Here is a 20,139-nt window from a genome sequence, read left to right as displayed (position 1 = left end):
ACTCCTGCCCCCTGTCAGTGAGAACGGAAAATTTGGCGCTCAGTCAAATCTCCATTCACTGCAGTAGGACCGGGAAATCCCAGCCGCAGGTGAGGCCGAAGAATTCCGGCCCAGTTTTCTGTGACAAGAGGTTAAATTTTTATTATTTTGGGAGCTTAAGGGCTGGATTTTCTAGCCGCACTCGCCCCAAGGCTGGAAAATCCTGCCCAAGGTTAACAGACCTTTGCATGGTCCATGTCCCGCCCGCTACGATTCCCATGGTGGGTGGGACAGGAAAATTCCACCCTAACTGTCAAAAAGGGGAAGAGGAGACATTTTTATTCAATCAAAAAGTTTGGAAATTTTCTTTCACATTTGGGCCAGGACTAATAGTAAAAAGCCAGATTGCTTCCTTGAAGTCAAACCAAAGTAAATCATGTCCAAGTCCAGTAGCTCCTAAAATTTCTTGAAACCCCATTCTTTTTAAAAAGTCAGGATACTATACAAGCATAAAAGATGTTGATAAGCAAACACTTGGACAGGAAGATAAATGTTTAAACTATTTTTATTTTTTTATAAGACACTGCTGAACTTCAGATCTCCACAATACGACGAAAGGAGCCAACAGTAGCCCCAATGGCGCCCCAGTCACTGTATCTCCTGTATTCACCGGGTCTCATGAAGTACTGTCGGCCTCTGTAGTTGGCATGTTCATAGAAGGTCCAGTAACCGTCCATCACATGGCAGGAGTGAATGTCATGATGGTGGAAACGATCGTAGACAGAGGGACAGTCATCTACGAATTCCATCATCTGCCCCCCAAAGTTAGGCCTCTCGTGAATCTTTATTTTGTACGAAGCCCCACTAGCCTGTGAGATAAAACATTTCATTTCTTATTCAGTTTTGATCTAATGCAATGTTATTCACAGTTACTGGAGTTCATTATTCTTGAAACAAACATACCCTTTCAACATAAGGTGATCACCAAAAAGTAGCTCTCATCATTGAAGTAAGGGCACATCGCCAGACCTCACCTCCTCCGGAGGACCCCTGCATCACATTCTCCAGCCTTCAGCCAATTCGATTCATTCCATGTGATATCAAGAAATGGCTGAAGCCACTGGATACAGCAATGGCAATGGGCCCAAACAATATTCTGGCAATATTACTGAAGACTCGTGTTCCAGAACTTGCTGCACCCCTAGCCAAGCTATACCTGTACAGCTACAACCCTGGCATCTATCCAACAATGTGGAAAATTGCTCGGATATGTTCTGTATACAATAAACAGGACAAATCCAACCCGGTCAATTCGCGCCCCATCAGTCTACTCTCAGTCATCAGCAAAGTGATGGAAGGAGTTATCAACAACACTATCACAGCGGTACTTGATTAGCAATAATTCGCTCAGTTATTCTCAGTTTGGGTTCCGCCAGGGCCACTCAACTCTTGACCTCATTACACCATTGGTTCAAATATAGACAAAAGAATTGGATTCCAGAGGTGAGGTGAGAGTGACTGTCCCTGATATCAAGGCAGCATTTGATCAAGTATGGTATCAAGAAATTTTAGCAAAAATAGAGTCCATGGAAATCATGTGGCAAACTCCCTGCTGGTTGGAATCATGCCTGGTACAAAAGAAGGTGGTTTGGTTGTTGCATTCCAGGTTGTGACAACTCCTTAAAACGTTCTCCTTAATCTTCTTTCTGGTTTCTTTGCCAATTATCTTAAATCTGTGTCCTCTGCTTGCTGACCCATCCACATGCACTGAAAATAGATTTTCATTTTTTAATCCATCTAGGGCGGCCCGGTGGCACGGTGGTTAGCACTGCTGCTTCACAGCGCCAGGGACCCGGGTTCAATTCCAGCCTTGGGTGACTGTAGATTTGCACATTCTCCCCGTGTCTGTGTGGGTTCATAGAATAGAATCATAGAATCTCTACAGTGCAGAAGCGGCCATTCGGTGCATCAAGTCTGCACAAACTCTTCGAAAGAGTATCTTACTCAGGCCATCTCCTCCGCTCTAACCTCACACATTTATTATGGCTAATCCATTTAATCTAGACATCTTGAGACACCAAAGGGCAATTTAGCAATTTAACCTGCACATCTTTGGACTGGGAGAGGAAGCCGGAGCTCCCAGAAGAAACCCATGTAGACACGGCAGGAACATGCAAACTCCACACAGACAGTCACCCAAGGCTGGAATCGAACCCAGGTCTCTGGTGCTGTGAGGCAGCTGTGCTAACCACTGTGCCACCCTGCCCCCCTTTATTTGAGCTTCCATGATTTGAAGTTTTGTAAGGCAAATGACATTTTACAAAATTAGACTACATTTCTCCTTGTTCCTCTGTTCATTAATGTCTGCAAAGAGATCATGTGAAGTATGACGGTGTCTCTTGTGTGAAGTTTTTTAGCATCATATGAGTGATGAGAAGTTAACAAACCTGTACATTTCTTACATATTACATAGATTAAAATTTAGCCTTTGTCAATACAGAAATTATATGAACACCAATTAAGCATTATACTTCACCTATAAGGCTGGAAGCTAATTGAAAATGATAATGACATCGGATCACTTACGTAGCTATACGTGCGACATGACCTGATGTTGTCATTAAATCCCATCCAGTGCTGGTAGTCAGGATATTCTCCCTTGGTCAGAACATACTGGTATCCCATGTAATTGGGTCTCTCATACACCACCCACCAGTCACTCTCCACACGGATGGAGTTACAGCGACTGAAGTAAGGGGACAGGTCAGCACAGTCAGTGCTGCACTCATAGTGTCGACCCTGGAAGTTCTTGTCCTCGTAAAAGATGACCTGCGGTGTTAGAAATAAGTTAGCTAGGCTGGAGCACTATTAATTTTAGCAGAACAAGATATCACTGAATGGAAATAATTGTTACCTTAACCATTTTGATGACACTGCCAGAGCTTTTGTTGTGTGCCAGAGGTTGGAGATCATGGCTTTTTATAGATCCACCCTTTGTTATTTCATTGAAGAATTCCAAGTCAGCAGATTCTTCCATGAAGTGTCTTGTACTGTTTGTTGGCAATGACTTGATTTATTGATGCATAAAGTACAGGCCACGTATGAGGCCTTTGTTCACTAGATGTACCATGGCAAGTCACGAACACACTGTATTTTCTATCTGAAAATAAAATATTGAGGATCCTTAAGCTTAGGTGTAATTAGAAGTCATTTGTTTTACAAGATTAAATGAAGCATTAAAAACAGAACTCTTCTATCAAAGCAGAATATTTGGGATTTACCTTAATGCAAGGAATGTACAGTCACGACTTTTGGTAATATTACACAATGAATCAATTTGCAGCAACAAATGGAGTGTTTTATAGAATTAATTTTATAGTACAGATACAGGCAATCTTCCCGAATGAGACTATGTTGCAGAGTGAGCTCCACACAAGCCTCTGTCTACCTTACCTCACCTTACCCTTTCAACACATGCTTCTATGGCTTTCTTCCTAATGGTTAGAAGTTTAACAACACCAGGTTAAAGTCCAACAGGTTTATTTGGTAGCAAATGCCAATGGCATTTGCTACCAAATAAACCTGCTGGACTTTAACCTGGTGTTGTTAAACGTCTTACTGTGTTTACCCCAGTCCAACGCCAGCATCTCCACATCATTTCTTCCTCATGTACATATTTAGTTTCCCCCTTAAATGCATCTATCGTAATCACCAGAAACTTTCTATTTGGTCAAGAGTTCCACATTTTCACCACTCTGAGTAAATAAGGTTCTCCTGAATTCCTTACTGGATTTATTAGCGACTATCTCACATTGAAATAGGAAGTTTTCTGACGCAGTGAGTAGTGCACCTGCCTCTGAGCCAGAAGCAAGGGGTTCAAGTTCCACCCCAGTACCTGATGGTCAAGGAAGGTGCATTCATAATGTGGCCAATAGGTTGAGTGTCAACCTGTAATATCCTTCCAAACACAGTAGCAGGAAGGATAAGAGAGACTCATGGTCAGCCACACTGAATGTGCAGTGCACCACCCACCCCCAACATCTCTTTCCCCCTGCAAAACATAAGCCTCTGGCGACAGACTTGCAACTTGCTCCTGGAATTACTAGCTATGGAAATAGGCAAAAGTCTGCTTTAAAGCACTATTAGATACAGGAAGAGAATTGGATTGGAAATTGGAAGACAGTAGGTTGGAATCATCATGTGAGTTCATTTTACAGGTTAGTCTTGTGCCTTTTGATATTCTGAGGGACCGGAATTAGTTCCGATAAGCTTAGGCGATGTCTCATCCTAGGTGACTCCAACCTCCATCTTAATTCATTATGTTTCCTCCCCTCTGGGTTCTCTCTCCAGGTAAGCACTCTAGCCCATACTCAGGGCCCCCCCCCCCCCATGAATTTGCCATCTCATTTGACCCCGCTACTTCCACAGAAAGGGGAAACCATTACCAATATCAGCTACATAGCTACCTAATTACAGAAATTGGTGGTCTGTAATTTAGCTGAAATAGGGTTGAAAGAGCAGGGAGGGGTCTCATGGAATCATAGAATCCCTGCAGGGCAGAAGGAGGCCATTCTGCCCATCGGGTCTGCACCGACGCTCCGACAACAATTCCACCCAGGTCCTATCCTCATAACCCCATGTATTTACCCTGCTAATCCACCTCACCTACATATCTTTGGACAGTAAGGGGCAATTTAGCATGGCCAATCCACCTGCCCAGCACATCCTTGGACTACGGGAGGAAACAGGAGCATCCGAAGGAAACCCACACAGACACAGGGAGAATGTACAAACTCCACACAGACAGTGACCTGAGGCTGGAATTGAACCAGGGTCCCTGGAGCTGTGAGGCAGCAGTGCTAGCCACTGTACCACCGTGCCTCCCCTCATGGACAAAATAAGCTTGGAGAGAGCAGGAGGGGAGATAGGAGGTGAAACAAGAGAAAGATATAAATGTGACGCTGGGACAGGGCTTTAAAGAAAGTTTGACCCAGTGGGACAGAGGAAGGGAAGGAAGTGGCAGAAGCAGCTGATCAAATGGGCTTGCTATCTCATTTTCCACCTTTAAGACACTCCTTATAATATGAATCTTTGACCAAGCATTTGGACATCTGCCTTAGTATCTCCTTCTGTGACCTAGTGTCGTGTGTCTGTGAAGCACTCTATTGCATGAAAGGTGCTTTATAGATAGATGCTGCTGCTGCCGTTGTTGTTCTGACATGTATTTAATTGCTAGTGAGTAACTTAACAATCCAACACTAAAATCTGGACTAATTTGCAGGTTATGGGCGGCACAGTGGCACAGTGGATCGCACTGCTGCCTCAAAGCTCCAGGGATTTTTAAAACAATCTTGTAAAAAGGGTTGCCCACAAAGATTGCTTCCTGTTTTACATACTTTGGTCACAGTTTTGTATCGAGATTTACCATTATAAATTGCTGGCCAAAATTTCCAATTCCAATTTTGCTGCAACTGTCCTGATGATATAGTTTCAGGAGATGGCCACTAGATGACTCTGTAGTTTAGTCTATTTATTAGTGTCACAAGTAGGCTTACCTTAACACTGCAATGAAGTTACTGTGAAAATCCCCGAGGTGCCACACTCGGGCGCCTGTTCGGGTACACTGAGGGAGAATTTAGCATGGCCAATGCACCTAGCCAGCATGTCTTTCGGACTGTGGGAGGAAACCGGGGCACCCAAAAGAAACCCACGCAGACACGGGGAGAATGTGCAGACTCCACAAAGACAGTTACCCGAGGCCGAAATTGAACCTGGGTCCCTGGCGCTGTGAGGCAGCAGTGTGAACCACTGTGCTGCCGTGCCATCCAAAATATAAGTTTCTGATGTTTTGTTCCCAACACAGTTACCACCCTTTCATTTAGGATCAAGGGGGAAATTCTCCTGTGCTGCCCACTACAAGAATCGGAGCGGATAGTGAGGGAGAAGTGGGGGCAGGGGGGAAGTGGATCATGCATAGGTCCAATGACCTTGGGCAGGATTCTCCAGTTTTGGGGTGAGCGCAGCCGAAGGACCCCCACCCCAAGTGTCAAATCAAACACAAGCTCAGGTGCAATACCTTTTCTTGTCAGCTTGGATCTTGTAGGGACCATGAATTGGGATTCAATTTGAACTGGAATTGGTTTTTGGAACAAGCAAGGAGATGGATTAATGGCTATCCTTGTCCACTCTGCACCTTGGCTTTGTAACTTTAAGAGTGAAGTAAAAATTAAAATCATTTTCTGTACCTATGAACTAACTGTGGGCAATGCCATAGGCAACTCCTTGGTGTGACTTGAAAAAAGCTGGTTATTGCTCACTGAGTTATTAATTTAGCTTTTTCATTAGATGTTGAAATATTCCCTGAGAGTAAACATATTTTACCATCGTCAACACAAACTGTTGTTTTCAATGCTAGTTTTTAACTATGTGCAGTGGTGTAAAATTGGAACGATTCTCAGGGGAGCTGTAAAATGATTTTCAGTCACGCATTTTACACCCCCGTGCAATATCAAAATCCATCCCTCAGATTTTGGAATTGAAATCTTGAACTTGTTACGACGAATATATAAATGAATCAACAAACCAGCACTATTGGGTGATTTTTTGCAATCATTAAATAATTGAATCAATGCTCAGCATAAAAGGGTTTGCTGTAAATTCTCACCAAAGTGAGTTTTATGTTTTTTAATGTGTTTGAAATGTCTCATTAAAATATTTTTTCCTTTATTTCACCTTCTGTAACCGTGAGTGAGACATTAATTTACAGATATGAGGGCAACACGGTGGCGCAGTGGTTAGCACTGCTGCCTTACAGCGCCAAGGACCCAGGTTCGATTCCCGGCTTGGGTCACTATCTGTGTGGAATTTGCATGTTCTCCCCGTGTCTGCGTGGGTTTCCTCCCAGTATTCTGGTTTCTTCCTTCAGTGCAAAGATGTGCAGGTTAGATAAATTGGCCATGCTAAATTTCCCCTTAGTATCAGGGGATTAGCTAGGGTAAATGCCATGGGGTTATGGGGGTAGGACCTGGGTGGGATTGTTGTCGGTACAGACTCGATGGGCCGGATGGCTTCCTTCTGCACTGTAGGGATTCTATGATTCTATGAATGATCATTAGAATTGATTTAAGGCACCGTAAAATTGGTCCAATACATTCATCAAATAATAAAAGAAAAATTCAAACACATCAAGGATGTAAAAGGATCGCTGGCCAGTCCCACCAGCCCCGCAACGCCGGCCCTCCACACCCACACGGCCCAATCGCTGCCCCCACCCACCCCCCCACCTCCCCCCAATCCCCTCCTGAACCACTGTGCGGTCGTTTCATAGAATCCTACAGTGCAGAAGGAGGCCACTTGGCCCATCGAGTCTGCACCGACCACGATCGCACCCAGGCCCTATCCCCATAACCCCCTGCATTTACCCTAACTAGTCCTCCTAACACTAAGGGGTAATTTAGCATGGCCAATGTGGGAGGTAATGGCCTATTGGTATTACCACTCGACTATTAATCCAGAAACTTAGATAATGTTCTGGGGACCCGGGTTCGAATCCTGCCATGGCAGCTGATGGCATTTGAATTCAATAAAAAAATCTGGAATTAAGAATCTACTGATGACCGTGAAACCTTTGTCGATTGTCGGAAAAACCCACCTGGTTCACTAATGTCCTTTAGGGAAGGAAATCTGCCATCCTTATCCGGTCTGGCCTACATGTGACTCCAGAGCCACAGCAATGTGGTTGACTCTGAACTGCCTTCAGGCAATTACGGATGGGCAATAAATGCTGGCCAGCCAGCAACGCCCATGTCTCAAGGATGAATTAAAAAAATCTACCTAACCTGCACACCTTTGTATAGTGGGAGGAAACTGGAGCACCCGGAGGAAACCCATGCAGACACGGGGAGAACGTGCAAACTCCACACAGACAGTGACCCAAACCGGGAATCAAACCCGGGTCCCTGGCACTATGAGGCAGCAGTGCTAACTATTGTCCACCATGCTGCCCTGACAGGAAACTGTCTGCGTGGGTTTCCAAAGATTTGCAGATAAGGTGGACTGGCCATGCTAAATTGCCCCATAGTATCAGGGGGACTACATGGGGTTACAGGGTTATGGATTGTTGTTGGTCCAGGCATGATGGGCTGAATTGCCACCATATTGCCCAATTTGCCTAATCCTGCTTTCCTGAGACCTCAGCTATGACTCCAGGCTCCTCATCCCCCTCTTTCCTGGGGTCTGGACACCTGAGATCAGAGACAAGGCAACGGAGTGCAGATAAGAAGAAATACGCAGTATCCCATCAGTGAGCTACTGGGTTTAGCTTTGCATGACACTCAATAGTCTCTCAGGAGGAAACCACATGTTCTGAAGAGTAGGTGATCTCAGCGCTCTTGGCATGGATGGACTCCTCTGCTCTGTGACAGTGAATGGAACATTTCCGAGTCCCTGCCACATCTCCAAATATCTCGCTCTGGACATCCAACATTTGCTGCCTGACAGGTGACTCCAGAAGCTCATCATCAGCCTGGAGCTCAGCATCTAGGTTATCTCCAGCCCACCACAGAGTGCCAGGGGTCTGTTCTATCGCAGTCTCTGAAAGGTGGCCCAGTCACAGTGATGTGCTCACAGCAGTGTGTGTGGATCCCTTTGACCAGACTTGCGTGTACCCACTGGTGCACATGTATATGCGCTGGTGCTGGGCATGAACGACAATGTGATGCTGCCCCCGCTGGGGCTTTCTCTTCCTCCTCACAAGTTAACATTGGTCCCTTGAGGCTAGTGTTGAGGTTGCAGCTGCTGGGGTTTCTTCCGTGGGGGAAGCAAACAAGGAGAATGAGGGACACCATCATCGCTCGAGGGGACTTCAGACGTTCATACTGCCTAAAACCTCACCCTGGTAATATTAGGAGCCAGGCTTTGAAACTTAGGCCCTTCAAAATTGAGGCAAACTTTCCTCCAAAGTCAAAAGCCATCAATTCCTCCTCACAGCAACTTTCCCCAGTTTCCAACACCCCCCGCCCCCCCCCCCCCCCCCCATCTTCCTCAATACTGTTTGCAGGAAGGAGCTGTGTGCCCTTGCGATCTCACTACCCTGGAGCCTTCCTGCAGCCACGTCTCACCCAGTGAGGCGACTCCGCCGATTTGCTGATAGCCCCAGCTAATCACCCACCCAATCAACGGTAAGCTATCTTATAGAATACTAAAGTTCAAGTCCAATACTAGACCTTGACTTAACTTTTGCGTGACTGGCAAGTACCCAGGCAGATATTGGCCCTTATCTGCGTGCTGGTCTCTATAGTCCTCTGCATAGTCTAGTCCTTTGGTCTGGTCTAATACTCTGGCTCTGGTCTTCCTTCCTTCTTGGGTGTAGTAGCTCTCCTGGTGCTGGTCATTACTAGCGATGGTTACCATTGTTGTCATTCATTGGGGGAGAGAGAGAGAGAGATTCTTTTGTTGTGCAGCATCCTTTATACCTCGGTGGTTTTTGCGCCCTTTTAGCCATCGCCATTCAATTGATCAGAACTTGATCACCCTGATCAATAGGGTCCAATCAGGTGCTGCCACACCGATCTCTGGGTGTGTATCCAACGGCCATGTTTATAGGTACTGGAGGCACGTAGGTCACACACCTCCCTCCCAAATAAGGGGTTAAGGCGCCTCTATGTCTGGTAAACAACCCAGTTTGACCAGAAAGTGTCCCTTGTCCTGGAGATGGCCTATATCCTGTGTATTCCAGCTCTTGCAGCTGAAGCCTCTTTCTCTCTGTCCAATTTCTTTTGAGGCTGCAGCCTGTCTGTTTCAGTGCTTGTCCAATTATCCCAGCGTGCTCTTGCAAACCACCATCTTAGGTGGCCCATTTGGCCACACCAGCTTCTTGCCAAACTGGCATTAAATGGCATGAAGAAACTTTATTTGTCGTTGCACAGTGGCACGGTGGTTAGCACTGCGCCAGGGACCCGGGTTTGATTCCCGGCTTGGGTCACTGTCTGTGTAGACTCTGCACATTCTCCCCGTGTCTGCGTGGGTTTCCTCCGGATGCTCTGGTTTCCTCCCACAGTCCGAAAGACTTGCTGGTTGGGTGCATTAGCCACGCTAAATTCTCCCTCAGTGTACCCGAACTGGCGCCGAAGTGTAGCGACTAGGTGATTTGCACAACAACTTAATTGCAGTGTTAATGTAAGCCTACTTGCGACACTCATAAATAAATAAACTTAAAAATGTAACCTTTAACAGGGGTTGTGAACCGTACACTCCTGCCTAATGCCAAGAAGCAAAAAGGGGAATGGATTCCAGGAGAACCATCCTGTTTGCTTTTGATTCATACCATGGGGTCCAGGGGAAAGGTTAGACAGGAGTTTGGTTTAAACTTTACCTGAAGGATAGTATCTCCAACGGTATAGTATTCATTCAATACTGCAGTGAATGATTCTGACAGTGGAGTAATATTGGAGCCAGTGATATAGTTTATGTCTGTTGGTTTTGCATTGCATGTTGTGGTGTTAATCTGGTATTTGTGATGTATGAAAATACTAACATTTACATGTTTCTTACTGAAATAATGTGAATATTTATCCCTCTTTCCTCTCCCATTTTAGCAGAGATTTATTACCTCTGAGGAAACACTTGTATGAGTGAAATGGAATTATATCATCAAATCTGAGCTTGAAGTAAATAAGACAAGATCATTAAAAGATTCCAAAGTGATTAGGAATTTTACCGTTGAAGGTACTCTTCAAGTAGTTTGACAAAGATTAGCTTTTGCATGAGAAAGGGATTGGAGATGCTTCAGTGATCAAAGTCCTCCAGATTCCTTGTAAAAATAAGTCTGTTCCATTGATTCATGAAGATGAATTGGTTTGACATTTCTGGCCTACTGTACCATGCATGTTCCAGTCCATGCCAGCCCAAAGGGGAGCACAATCTGAAAGCACGGATAGTCTGCATTGTTCTTATGCCAGTGCAATGTGAGAGCTGACACTCTGATGTCTGATCAAGCCGATGAGGAGGGTTTTATCACATCTTCAAAGATGCTGTGCAGAAATAATCATTGACTTTAGTACATTTACTGAATCCATCCTTAAATATTAGGAAGATATGTAGCAAGTCTCTTAGAAGCTTAATTGGTAAATATACTACCCAATGTGGTGCAGATTCAAAGCACATTTACCATGGCTAATCCACCTAACCTACCCAGTAGGTTTAGGGGCGGCACGGTAGCACAGTGGTTAGCACTGCTGCTTCACAGCTCCAGGGACCTGGGTTCGATTCCCGGCTTGGGTCACTGTCTGTGTGGAGTTTGCACATTCTCCTCGTGTCTGCGTGGGTTTCCTCTGGGTGCTCCGGTTTCCTCCCACAGTCCAAAGATGTGCGGGTTAGGTTGATTGGCCATGCTAAAATTGCCTCTTAGTGTCCTGGGATGCGTAGATTAGAGGGATTAGTGGGTAAAATATGTAGGGATATGGGGGTAGGGCCTGGGTGGGATTGTGGTCGGTGCAGACTCGATGGGCCGAATGGCCTCTTTCTGTACTGTAGGGTTTCTGTGATTTCTATGATTTCACGGTGGCACAGCGGTTAGTGCTGCTTCCTCACAGTGCCAGGTTCAATTCCGGCCCTGTGTTTTATAAGGTTTGAAAAGTTTTATTTTATAAAGCTTACATTAACACTGCAATAAAGTTACTGTGAAAATCCCCTAGTTGCCACACTCTGGTGCATGTTTGGGTTACACTGAGGGTTAATTTAACATGGTTAATTTAGCATGCATCTAACCAGCGCCTCTTTCAAACTGTGGGAGGAAACCAGTGCACCCAGAGGAAATTCATGCAGACATGAGGAGAACATGCAAACCCCACACAGGCAGTGACCCAATCTGGGAATTGAACCCGGGTCCCTGGCGCTGTGAGGCAGCAGTGCTAACCACTCTGCCAGTGTGTTGCCTGATGTTTGAGAAGGCGGGGCCTTCATGAATAATCTCAACCAGTATGGGAATTGAACCCGCACTGTTCTGCATCATTAACCAGTAAACTAGTTAAAGTGACCCCATTAAGCTGATGTCAGTGCCATCATCATGGATTAGCACATTCATTATGTTAAGCCCTCACACTGCACCTTCCCCCACTATCTTCGTAACAACAATATGGATCAGTCTCTTAACAATTAACATGATCTTTGTTTTTAAACTATTTACATAGGGCGGCACGGTAGCACAGTGGTTAGCACTGCTGCTTCACAGCTCCAGGGTCCCGGGTTCGATTCCCGGCTCGGGTCACTGTCTGTGTGGAGTTTGCACATTCTCCTCGTGTTTGCGTGGGTTTTCTCCGGGTGCTCCGGTTTCCTCCCACAGTCCAAAGATGTGCGGGTTAGGTTGATTGGCCAGGTTAAAAATTGTCCCTTAGAGTCCTGGGATGCGTGGATTAGCGGGTAAAATGTGTGGGGGTAGGGCCTGGGTGGGATTGTGGTCGGTGCAGACTCGATGGGCCGAGTGGCCTCCTTCTGCACTGTAGGGTTTCTATGTTACATTACTTCCCCCACCCTCCGCCCCCCAATTCCTGATCCACAGATTCAGTCTCTGGGGAGTCTTCATTGTTCTGCCTGAGCATGTCCTAGTAACTACTCCACCTGGTCAGAGGGTTGGGAGTAGGCCCTGGAGTGGGTCAACACCTCTCAGAGCATCCAGAGTGATTTGCTGTTCTTCCGGCCACAATTCATGGTCGTCACAACCCTATAGTCTGGTGGGAGTGAGTACGTCAAGTACTCGTCTGTTTCTTCAGAAAGTGCCAAGCAGCAATTGGAGCAAGTACAAGTGTGTGTATTCTGTGCTTGTGAGAATGAGGCCTTTGGCTTTTCAGACCTAGATCCAGACTTGCTGGCACGGCATCAAAGGTGGCAAAGCTATTGCTCTGTAAATTTGTAGTTTAGTTATTAGTATCACAAGTAGGCTTACATTAACACGACAATGAAGTTACTGTGAAAATCCCCAAGTCACCACACTCCGGCGCCTGTTTGGATACACCGAGGGAGAATTTAGCATGACCAATGCACCTAACCAGCATGCCTTTCAGACTGTGGGAGGAAACCAGTGGACCCGGAGGAAACCCACACAGACACGGGGAGAATATGCAGACTCCGCAGAGACAGTGACCCAAGCTTGAAATCAAACCCTGGACCCTGGCACTGTGAGGCAGCAGTGCCAGCCATTGAGCTGCCATGCTGCCCTGACAGGAAACTGTGTGGAGTTTGCACATTCTCCCCGTGTCTGTGTGGGTTTCCTCTGGGTGCACTGGTTTTCTCCCACAGTCCAAAGGTGTGCAGGTTAGGTTGCTTGGCCATGCTAAATTGTCCCTTAGTGTCAGGGGGATTAGTAGGGTAAATACATGGGGTTACAGGGAGAAGGATTGTTATTGGTGCAGACTTGATGGGCCGAATCACCTCCTTCTGCACTGGAGAAATTCTAGGTTTCTATGATTCTATGAGATATACCTTTGGACCATGGGAGGAAACCGGAGCACCCGGAGGAAACACATGCGGACACAGGGGGAACATGCAGACTCCACACAGATAGTCACTGAAGGCCGGAAGCAAACCCAGATCTCTGGCACTGTGAGGCAGCAGTGCTAAACATAGGGCCTGGGAATAGGGCCTGGGTGGGATTGTGGTCGGTGCAGACTCGATGGGCCAAATGGCCTCCATCTGCACTGTAGGGATTCTATGATTCTTGAACCACTGCTGGCCCTGAGGTGTAGGTACACCCACAGCACTGTTAGGAAGGGAATTTAAGATTTGACCCAGCGATGGTGAAGGAATGGCAATATATTTCCAAGTCAGGATGGTGAGTGACTTGGAGGAGAACATCCAGGTGGTAGTGTTCCCAGGTATCTGCTCCCTGTGTCCTGGACGGTAGTGGTCATGGGTTTGGAAGGTGTTGCTGAAGGAACCTTGGTGATTGCCTATAGCGTATCTGTCTGGTAAACGCAGCCACCGCTGTTTGTCGGCGGTGGAGGGAGTGAATGTTTGTGGAAGGGATAGCAATCAAGTAGGATGTTTTGTCCAGGATGATGTAAGCTTCTTGAGTGTTGTCAGAGCTGCACTCATCCAGACAAGTGGAGAGTATTCCATTGCACTCCTGACTTGTGATTTTTAGATGGTGGACAGGGAGTTTGGAGGTGAGTTACTCACTGCGGGATTCCTGGCCTTTGACCTGCTCTGGTAGCCACAGTATTTATATGGCTAGTCCAGTTTAGTTTCTGCTCAATGGTAACCCCCCAGGATGTTGATAGTGAGGGGGTTCAGCAACGGTAATGCCATTGAATGTTAAGGAGCGATGGTTAGATTCTCTCTTGTTGGAAGTGGTCATTACCTGGCATTTGTGTGGCATGAGTGTTTCTTGCCACTTGTCAGCTGAAGCCTGGATACTGGCCAGGTCTTGCTGCAAGATAGACAGGAACTGCTTCAGTATCTGAGGAGTCGTGAATGGTGCTGAACATTATATAACCATCAGCGAACATTACCACTTCTGACCTTATGATGGAAGGAAGATCACTGATGATGCAGCTGACGATGGCTGGACCTAGGACACCACCTTGAGGAACTCCTGCAGTGATGTGCTGGAGCTGAGATGATTGAGCTCCAACAACCGCATCCATCTTCTTTTGTGCCATGTATGACTCCACCTAGCAGAGGAATTTCCCCTTGACATCCATTGATTCCAGCTTTGCTAGGGTTCCATGATGCCACACTTAGTCAAATGCTGGCTTGTTGTCAAGGGCAGTTACTCTCATATCATATCTGGCATTCAGCTCTTTTGTCCATGTTTGAACCAAGGCTATAATCAGATCAGGAGCTTGAAATGAGAAGGGATCTGGGAAGTGTGGATTGGCACAGGCTGTTCTCTGGTAAGGATGTAAATGGAAAGTGGGAGGCCTTCAAAGGAGAAATTTTGAGAGTGCAGAGTTTGTATGTTCCTGTCAGGATTAAAGGCAAAGTAAATAGGAATAAGGAACCTTGGTTCTCGAGGGAGATTGTAACACTGATTAAGAGGAAGAGAGAGTTGTATGAAATGTACAGGCAACAAGGAACAGATCAGATGCCCGAGGAGTATAAAAAGTGCAAGAAGCTACTTAAGAGGGAAATCAGGAGGGCTAAAAGAAGACATGAGGTTGCTTTGGCAGACAGAGTGAAGGAAAATCCAAAGAGCTTCTATAGGTATGTTAGGAGCAAAAGGATAGTGAGGGATAAAATTGGTCCTCTTGAAGACCAGAGTGGTAGACTGTGTATGGAACCAAAAGAGATGGGGGAGATACTAAATGGTTTTTTTGCATCCGTATTTACTGAGGAAATGGGCATGGAGTCTACGGAAATAGGGCAAACAGGTAGGGAAGTCATGGAATCTTTACAGATTAAAGGGGAGGAGGTGCTCGCTGTCCTGAGGCAAATCAGAGTGGATGAATCCCCAGGACCGGACAGGGTATTCCCACGGACCTTGAGGGAAGCTTGTGTTGAACTTGCAGGGGCCCTGGCAGACATATTTAAAATGTCAGTATTCACGGGGGAGGTGCCGGATGATTGGAGGGTGGCTCATGTTGTTCTGTTGTTTAAAAAAGGTTCTAAAAGAAATCCGGGAAATTATAGGCCAGTAGGTTTGACGTCGGTGGTGGGCAAGTTATTGGAAGGTGTGATAAGGGATAGGATCTACAAATATTTGGATAGACAGGGACTTATTAGGGAGAGTCAACATGGCTTTGTGTGTGGCAGGTCATGTTTGACCAATCTATTACAGTTTCTCGAGGAGGTTATCAGGAAAGTGGATGAAGGGAAGGCGGTGGATGTTGTCGACCTGGATTTCAGCAAGGCCTTTGACAAGGTCCCTCATGGGAGGTTAGTTAGGAAGGTTCAGTCGCTAGGTATACATGGGGAGGTAGTAAATTAGATTAGACACTGGCTCAATGGAAGAAGCCAGAGAGTGGTTGTGGAGGATTGCTTCTCTGAGTGGAGGCCTGTGACTAGTGGTGTGCCGCAGGGATCGGTGTTGGGTCCATTGTTGTTTGTCATCGATATCAATGATCTGGATGATAATGTGGTAAATTGGATCAGCAAGTTTGCTGATGATACAAAGATTGGAGGTGTAGTGGACAGTGAGGAAGGTTTTCAAAGCTTGCAGAGGGATTTGGACCAACTAGAAAAATGGGCTGAAAAATGGCAAATGGAATTTAACGCAGACAAGTGTGAGATATTGCACATTGGAAGGACAAACCAAAGTAGAACGTACAGGGTAAATGGTAGGACTCTGAAGAGTGCAGTTGAACAGAGGGATCTGGGAATACAGGTACAGAATTCCCTAAAAGTGACGTCACAGGTGGATAGGGTCGTAAAGAGTGCCTTTGGTACATTGGCCTTTATAAATCGGAGTATCGAGTATCAAAATGGAGTGTTATGGTAAGGTTATATAAGGCATTGGTGAGGCCGAATTTGGAGTATTGTGTACAGTTTTGGTCACCTATTTACAGGAAGGATGTAAATAAGGTTGAAAGAGTGCAGAGAAGGTTCACAAGGATGTTGCCGGGACTTGAGAAGCTAAGTTACAGAGAGAGATTGAATAGGTTGGGACTTTATTCCCTGGAGCGTAGAAGATTGAGGGGAGATTTGATAGAGGTGTATAAGATTTTGATGGGTATAGATAGAGTGAATACAAGCAGGCTTTTTCCGCTGAGGCTAGGGGAGAAAAAAACCAGAGGGCATGGGTTAAGGGTGAAAGGAGAAAAGTTTAAGGGGAATATTAGGGGGGGCTTCTTCACGCAGAGAGTGGTGGGAGTGTGGAATGAGCTGCCGGATAAAGTGGTAAATGCGGGGTCACTTTTAACATTTAAGAAAAACTTGGACGGGTTCATGGATGAGAGGGGTGTGGAGAGATATGGTCCAAGTGCAGGTCAGTGGGACTAGGCATAAAATGGTTCGGCACAGACAAGAAGGGCCAAAAGGCCTGTTTCTGAGCTGTAATTTTCTATGGTTCTATGGTTCTAACTTAATGCATGGTAAGTCCATTCAAAAGTCTGACAGTAGCAGGGAAGAAGCTGTTCTTGAGTCTGTTGGTACGTGACCTCAGACTTTTGTATCTTTTTCCTGATGGAAGAAGGTGGAAGAGAGAATGTCTGGGGTGCGTGGGGTCCTTAATTATGTTGGCTGCTTTGCTGAGGCAGTGGGAAGTGTAGACAGAGTCAATGGACGGGAGACTGGTTTGCGTGATGGATTGGGCTACATTCACAACCTTTTGTAGTTCCTTGCGGTCTTGGGCAGAGCAGGAGCCATACCAAGCTGTGATACAACCAGAAAGAATGCTTTCTACGGTGCATCTGTAAACGTTGGTGAGAGTCTTCACTGACATGCCAAATTTCCTTAGTCTTCTGAGAAAGTAGAGGCATTGGAGGGCTTTCTTAACTATAGTGTCGGCATGGGGGGACCAGGACAGGTTGTTGGTGATCTGGACACCGAAAAACTTGAAGCTCTCGACCCTTTCTACTTCATCCCCATTGATGTAGACAGGGGCATGTTCTCCTTTACGCTTCCTGAAGTCGATGACAATCTCCTTCATTTTGTTGACATTAAGGGAGAGATTATTGTTGCCGCATCAGTTCACCAGATTCTCTATCTCATTCCTGTACTCTGTCTCGTCATTGTTTGAGATCTGACCCACTCCGGTGGTGTTGTCAGCAAACTTGAAAATCAAATTGGAGGGGAATTTGGCCACACAGTCAAAGGTGTATAAGGAATATAGTGGGCGGCTGAGGATACAGTCTTGTGGGGCACCGGTGTTGAGGATGATCATGGAGGAGGTGTTGTTGCCTATCCTTACTGATTGTGAGCTGTGAGTTCGGAAGTTCAGGATCCAGTCACAGAGTTAGAGATGAGGGAAATAACCCAGTGGGATAGATGAAGGAAAGGACCATGTATATGACGTACAGATGAGATGTGAGGAAATGAACAGGGTAATAGAAGAGTCGCTATAGGAGAACATGGTAGGACAGAATTAAAGATGGGATTCATTTGATGGGTGACGAGAATGAAAATGGTGATTAAATCTAGACAATTAAAGGGATTCTAAGAGAGGAAAAAAAAATAGAAACACAGTTTAGGTGTTAGCTATGGATGTAGGAACAAAGTTTTTAAAAAATAAAATAGGCACTGATGGATATTTGAAAGCCCACAACAGTGTTTTCTGAATTTAGGAAACTCTGACATCGGAGAATGTGCTGTAAACAGCTACCTTAAAATGATGCTGTTTAAGACAAAGAATGAGCAATCAAAATAGGTTACTGTCTGGAATCAAATAGAAAGGCTTGATTTCTATTTTAAAGATGTTATGAAGCAAACTGAATAGAATTAAGTAATTGAGAAGATAGAGACCGGAATTTAAATAGCAAAAAGGAATTGGGATATTGAGTGCAATTCAATTTATTGGAAAGGGAAGTATAGATAGGCTAGTAAATTGATAGCTTTCTTTTGGTGATATCTGTGCCCTTGTCTATGTTTTTAAGAGAGCAGAATTTGATATTCTGACTGCCACCGAGTCATCTGGACCATACGTGGGTAGATGGGCAAAGACTTCAAAATCTTTTGATAAGATCACCTGGGGGTCAAGGTGTTAGCATGATATTGAGATACTGTATATGAGTGCAGATGGCTGACTTGTGAAGTAACTATTATGTAGGAAATCAGTCCAAATTGGACCCATTTAGGGGTTTGGAAGAGCTTGCAACTATACATTTAAGAACAGCTCTCAGATATGCACATTACTTGACAAACAACATGGCATGAAATGGTTAATGGGGCCAGTGGAGTCAAACAGCCCCGTTAAATGATCAAGGCACTGACACATTCTCCACAGAGAAACTGATTTCAAAACAATTGGGACAGAATTCAACACATCGGTACCTATCAATAAAAGATAAAATTAAAATGAAAGGGTAATTAACTTGGATTGGAACAATTTAAGGGCCTAGTAACAAATAAGGAATATCCATACGATGGATGCCAATAAATGGAGAGTTGGGGAATATTTTAAGTCTAAGCATAATGTTATTTTGAATGATATTGAGTGGGGAGTGTTAGGCAGAAAGGAGCATCAATCTAATTATTCAAGGGTACTACAAGTGGGCGACAGGGTGATGGTAAAGGTGGGCCCAGAGTGCAGTGGTCTCCAATTGCAATGGACCATACAAGGTACTTATGACAGGTGATATGTGCGCACTTGTAAATACAAAGACAGGAAGTCGGTGGAAACATTATCCTCTGTTAGAAATGTATGAGGACCCCTAACATACCTGATGACCACCTGACTGTTGGGGATCAGCATTAATGTTCTCACAGGTACCTATGTACTCTGATGACTATGGTGAAATTGCGTACATCAGCTACCCATCGGAGGAACAAGAGAGTGGATAAAGGGACCCAACATCTGGACATCGGATCAAGTCATCATGCCAACCCGAATCACTGAGCCAGATTGTGGATCGTCTGAGAAAGGATGGGACAGTAGGATGGGAACGAGGCTACTATAGCCTGCCCATAGGGTGGTGATTCAAGAGAGAAGTAAAAGGGGTGGCCTGTTCATAACATCCTCTGAGATGGGACTCAGTTAAAAAGATTCAGTGGGCATTTTGGGTATTAAAGGGATATACAGTTCAAATATTGGGTTTGTGGAAATATTTATTCAATGCCATGGAACCTTGAGGGCCTTGCCAGTATTGTCAAGAACTATGTAAACATGTAATAGATAAGACTTGATTGCAGAGATATTTGATGTCACCAGCTTAATACCTGTGGATATCAAAAACCCACCAAATGTCCAAATATAGTGGAACATGCCCCAGATGGGTTAGTCAGGATTGGGAAGGCTAAAACTTTACTACATGATGCAACAATGGTATCTCTAGGAGTAATGTACAATGTTTAGAACATATTAACAATACTACATTCAACATGCCACGATCATCCTAATGCCATTGAATGGACAGAGATCCAACTGCAGAGAACCGAGTGTGCACTCACCATTAGAGACCTATAGGGTGAAGGACTCCAAGAAACATTTCGTCATGTAGCCAAAGGAATGATCGATACCACTGAGCCCCAGGTCAAAGGACAGGCATGCGACAATCTTGTCAGAGATCTGAT

The 20,139-nt window shown here is 45.3% G+C and overlaps 1 protein-coding gene across 1 annotated transcript; it reads right to left on the bottom strand.

The window, feature by feature from the left end:
- Positions 1–572: 572 nt before the first annotated feature.
- On the bottom strand, positions 573–2,902 carry LOC144503829 (gamma-crystallin S-1-like). The gene is made up of 3 exons (XM_078228757.1): positions 2,894–2,902; positions 2,566–2,808; positions 573–848 (listed from the first exon to the last, which is right to left on the bottom strand). The coding sequence occupies exons 1-3, from the start codon at positions 2,900–2,902 to the stop codon at positions 573–575; spliced, it is 528 nt and encodes a 175-aa protein (XP_078084883.1).
- Between the last annotated feature and the right edge of the window lie 17,237 nt (positions 2,903–20,139).

This window comes from Mustelus asterias, chromosome 14 (genome assembly GCF_964213995.1).
Source record: "Mustelus asterias chromosome 14, sMusAst1.hap1.1, whole genome shotgun sequence".
Lineage (NCBI taxonomy): Eukaryota > Metazoa > Chordata > Chondrichthyes > Carcharhiniformes > Triakidae > Mustelus > Mustelus asterias.
The sequence above is the reverse complement of the archived record's forward strand: the minus strand, read 5'-3'. Positions and strand labels throughout refer to the sequence as shown.

Coding starts and splice junctions, on each gene's coding strand:
- LOC144503829 (XM_078228757.1), bottom strand. Junction 849..2,565: donor CATGTCGCACGTATAGCTAC/GTAAGTGATCCG, acceptor TTTATCTCACAG/GCTAGTGGGGCTTCGTACAA.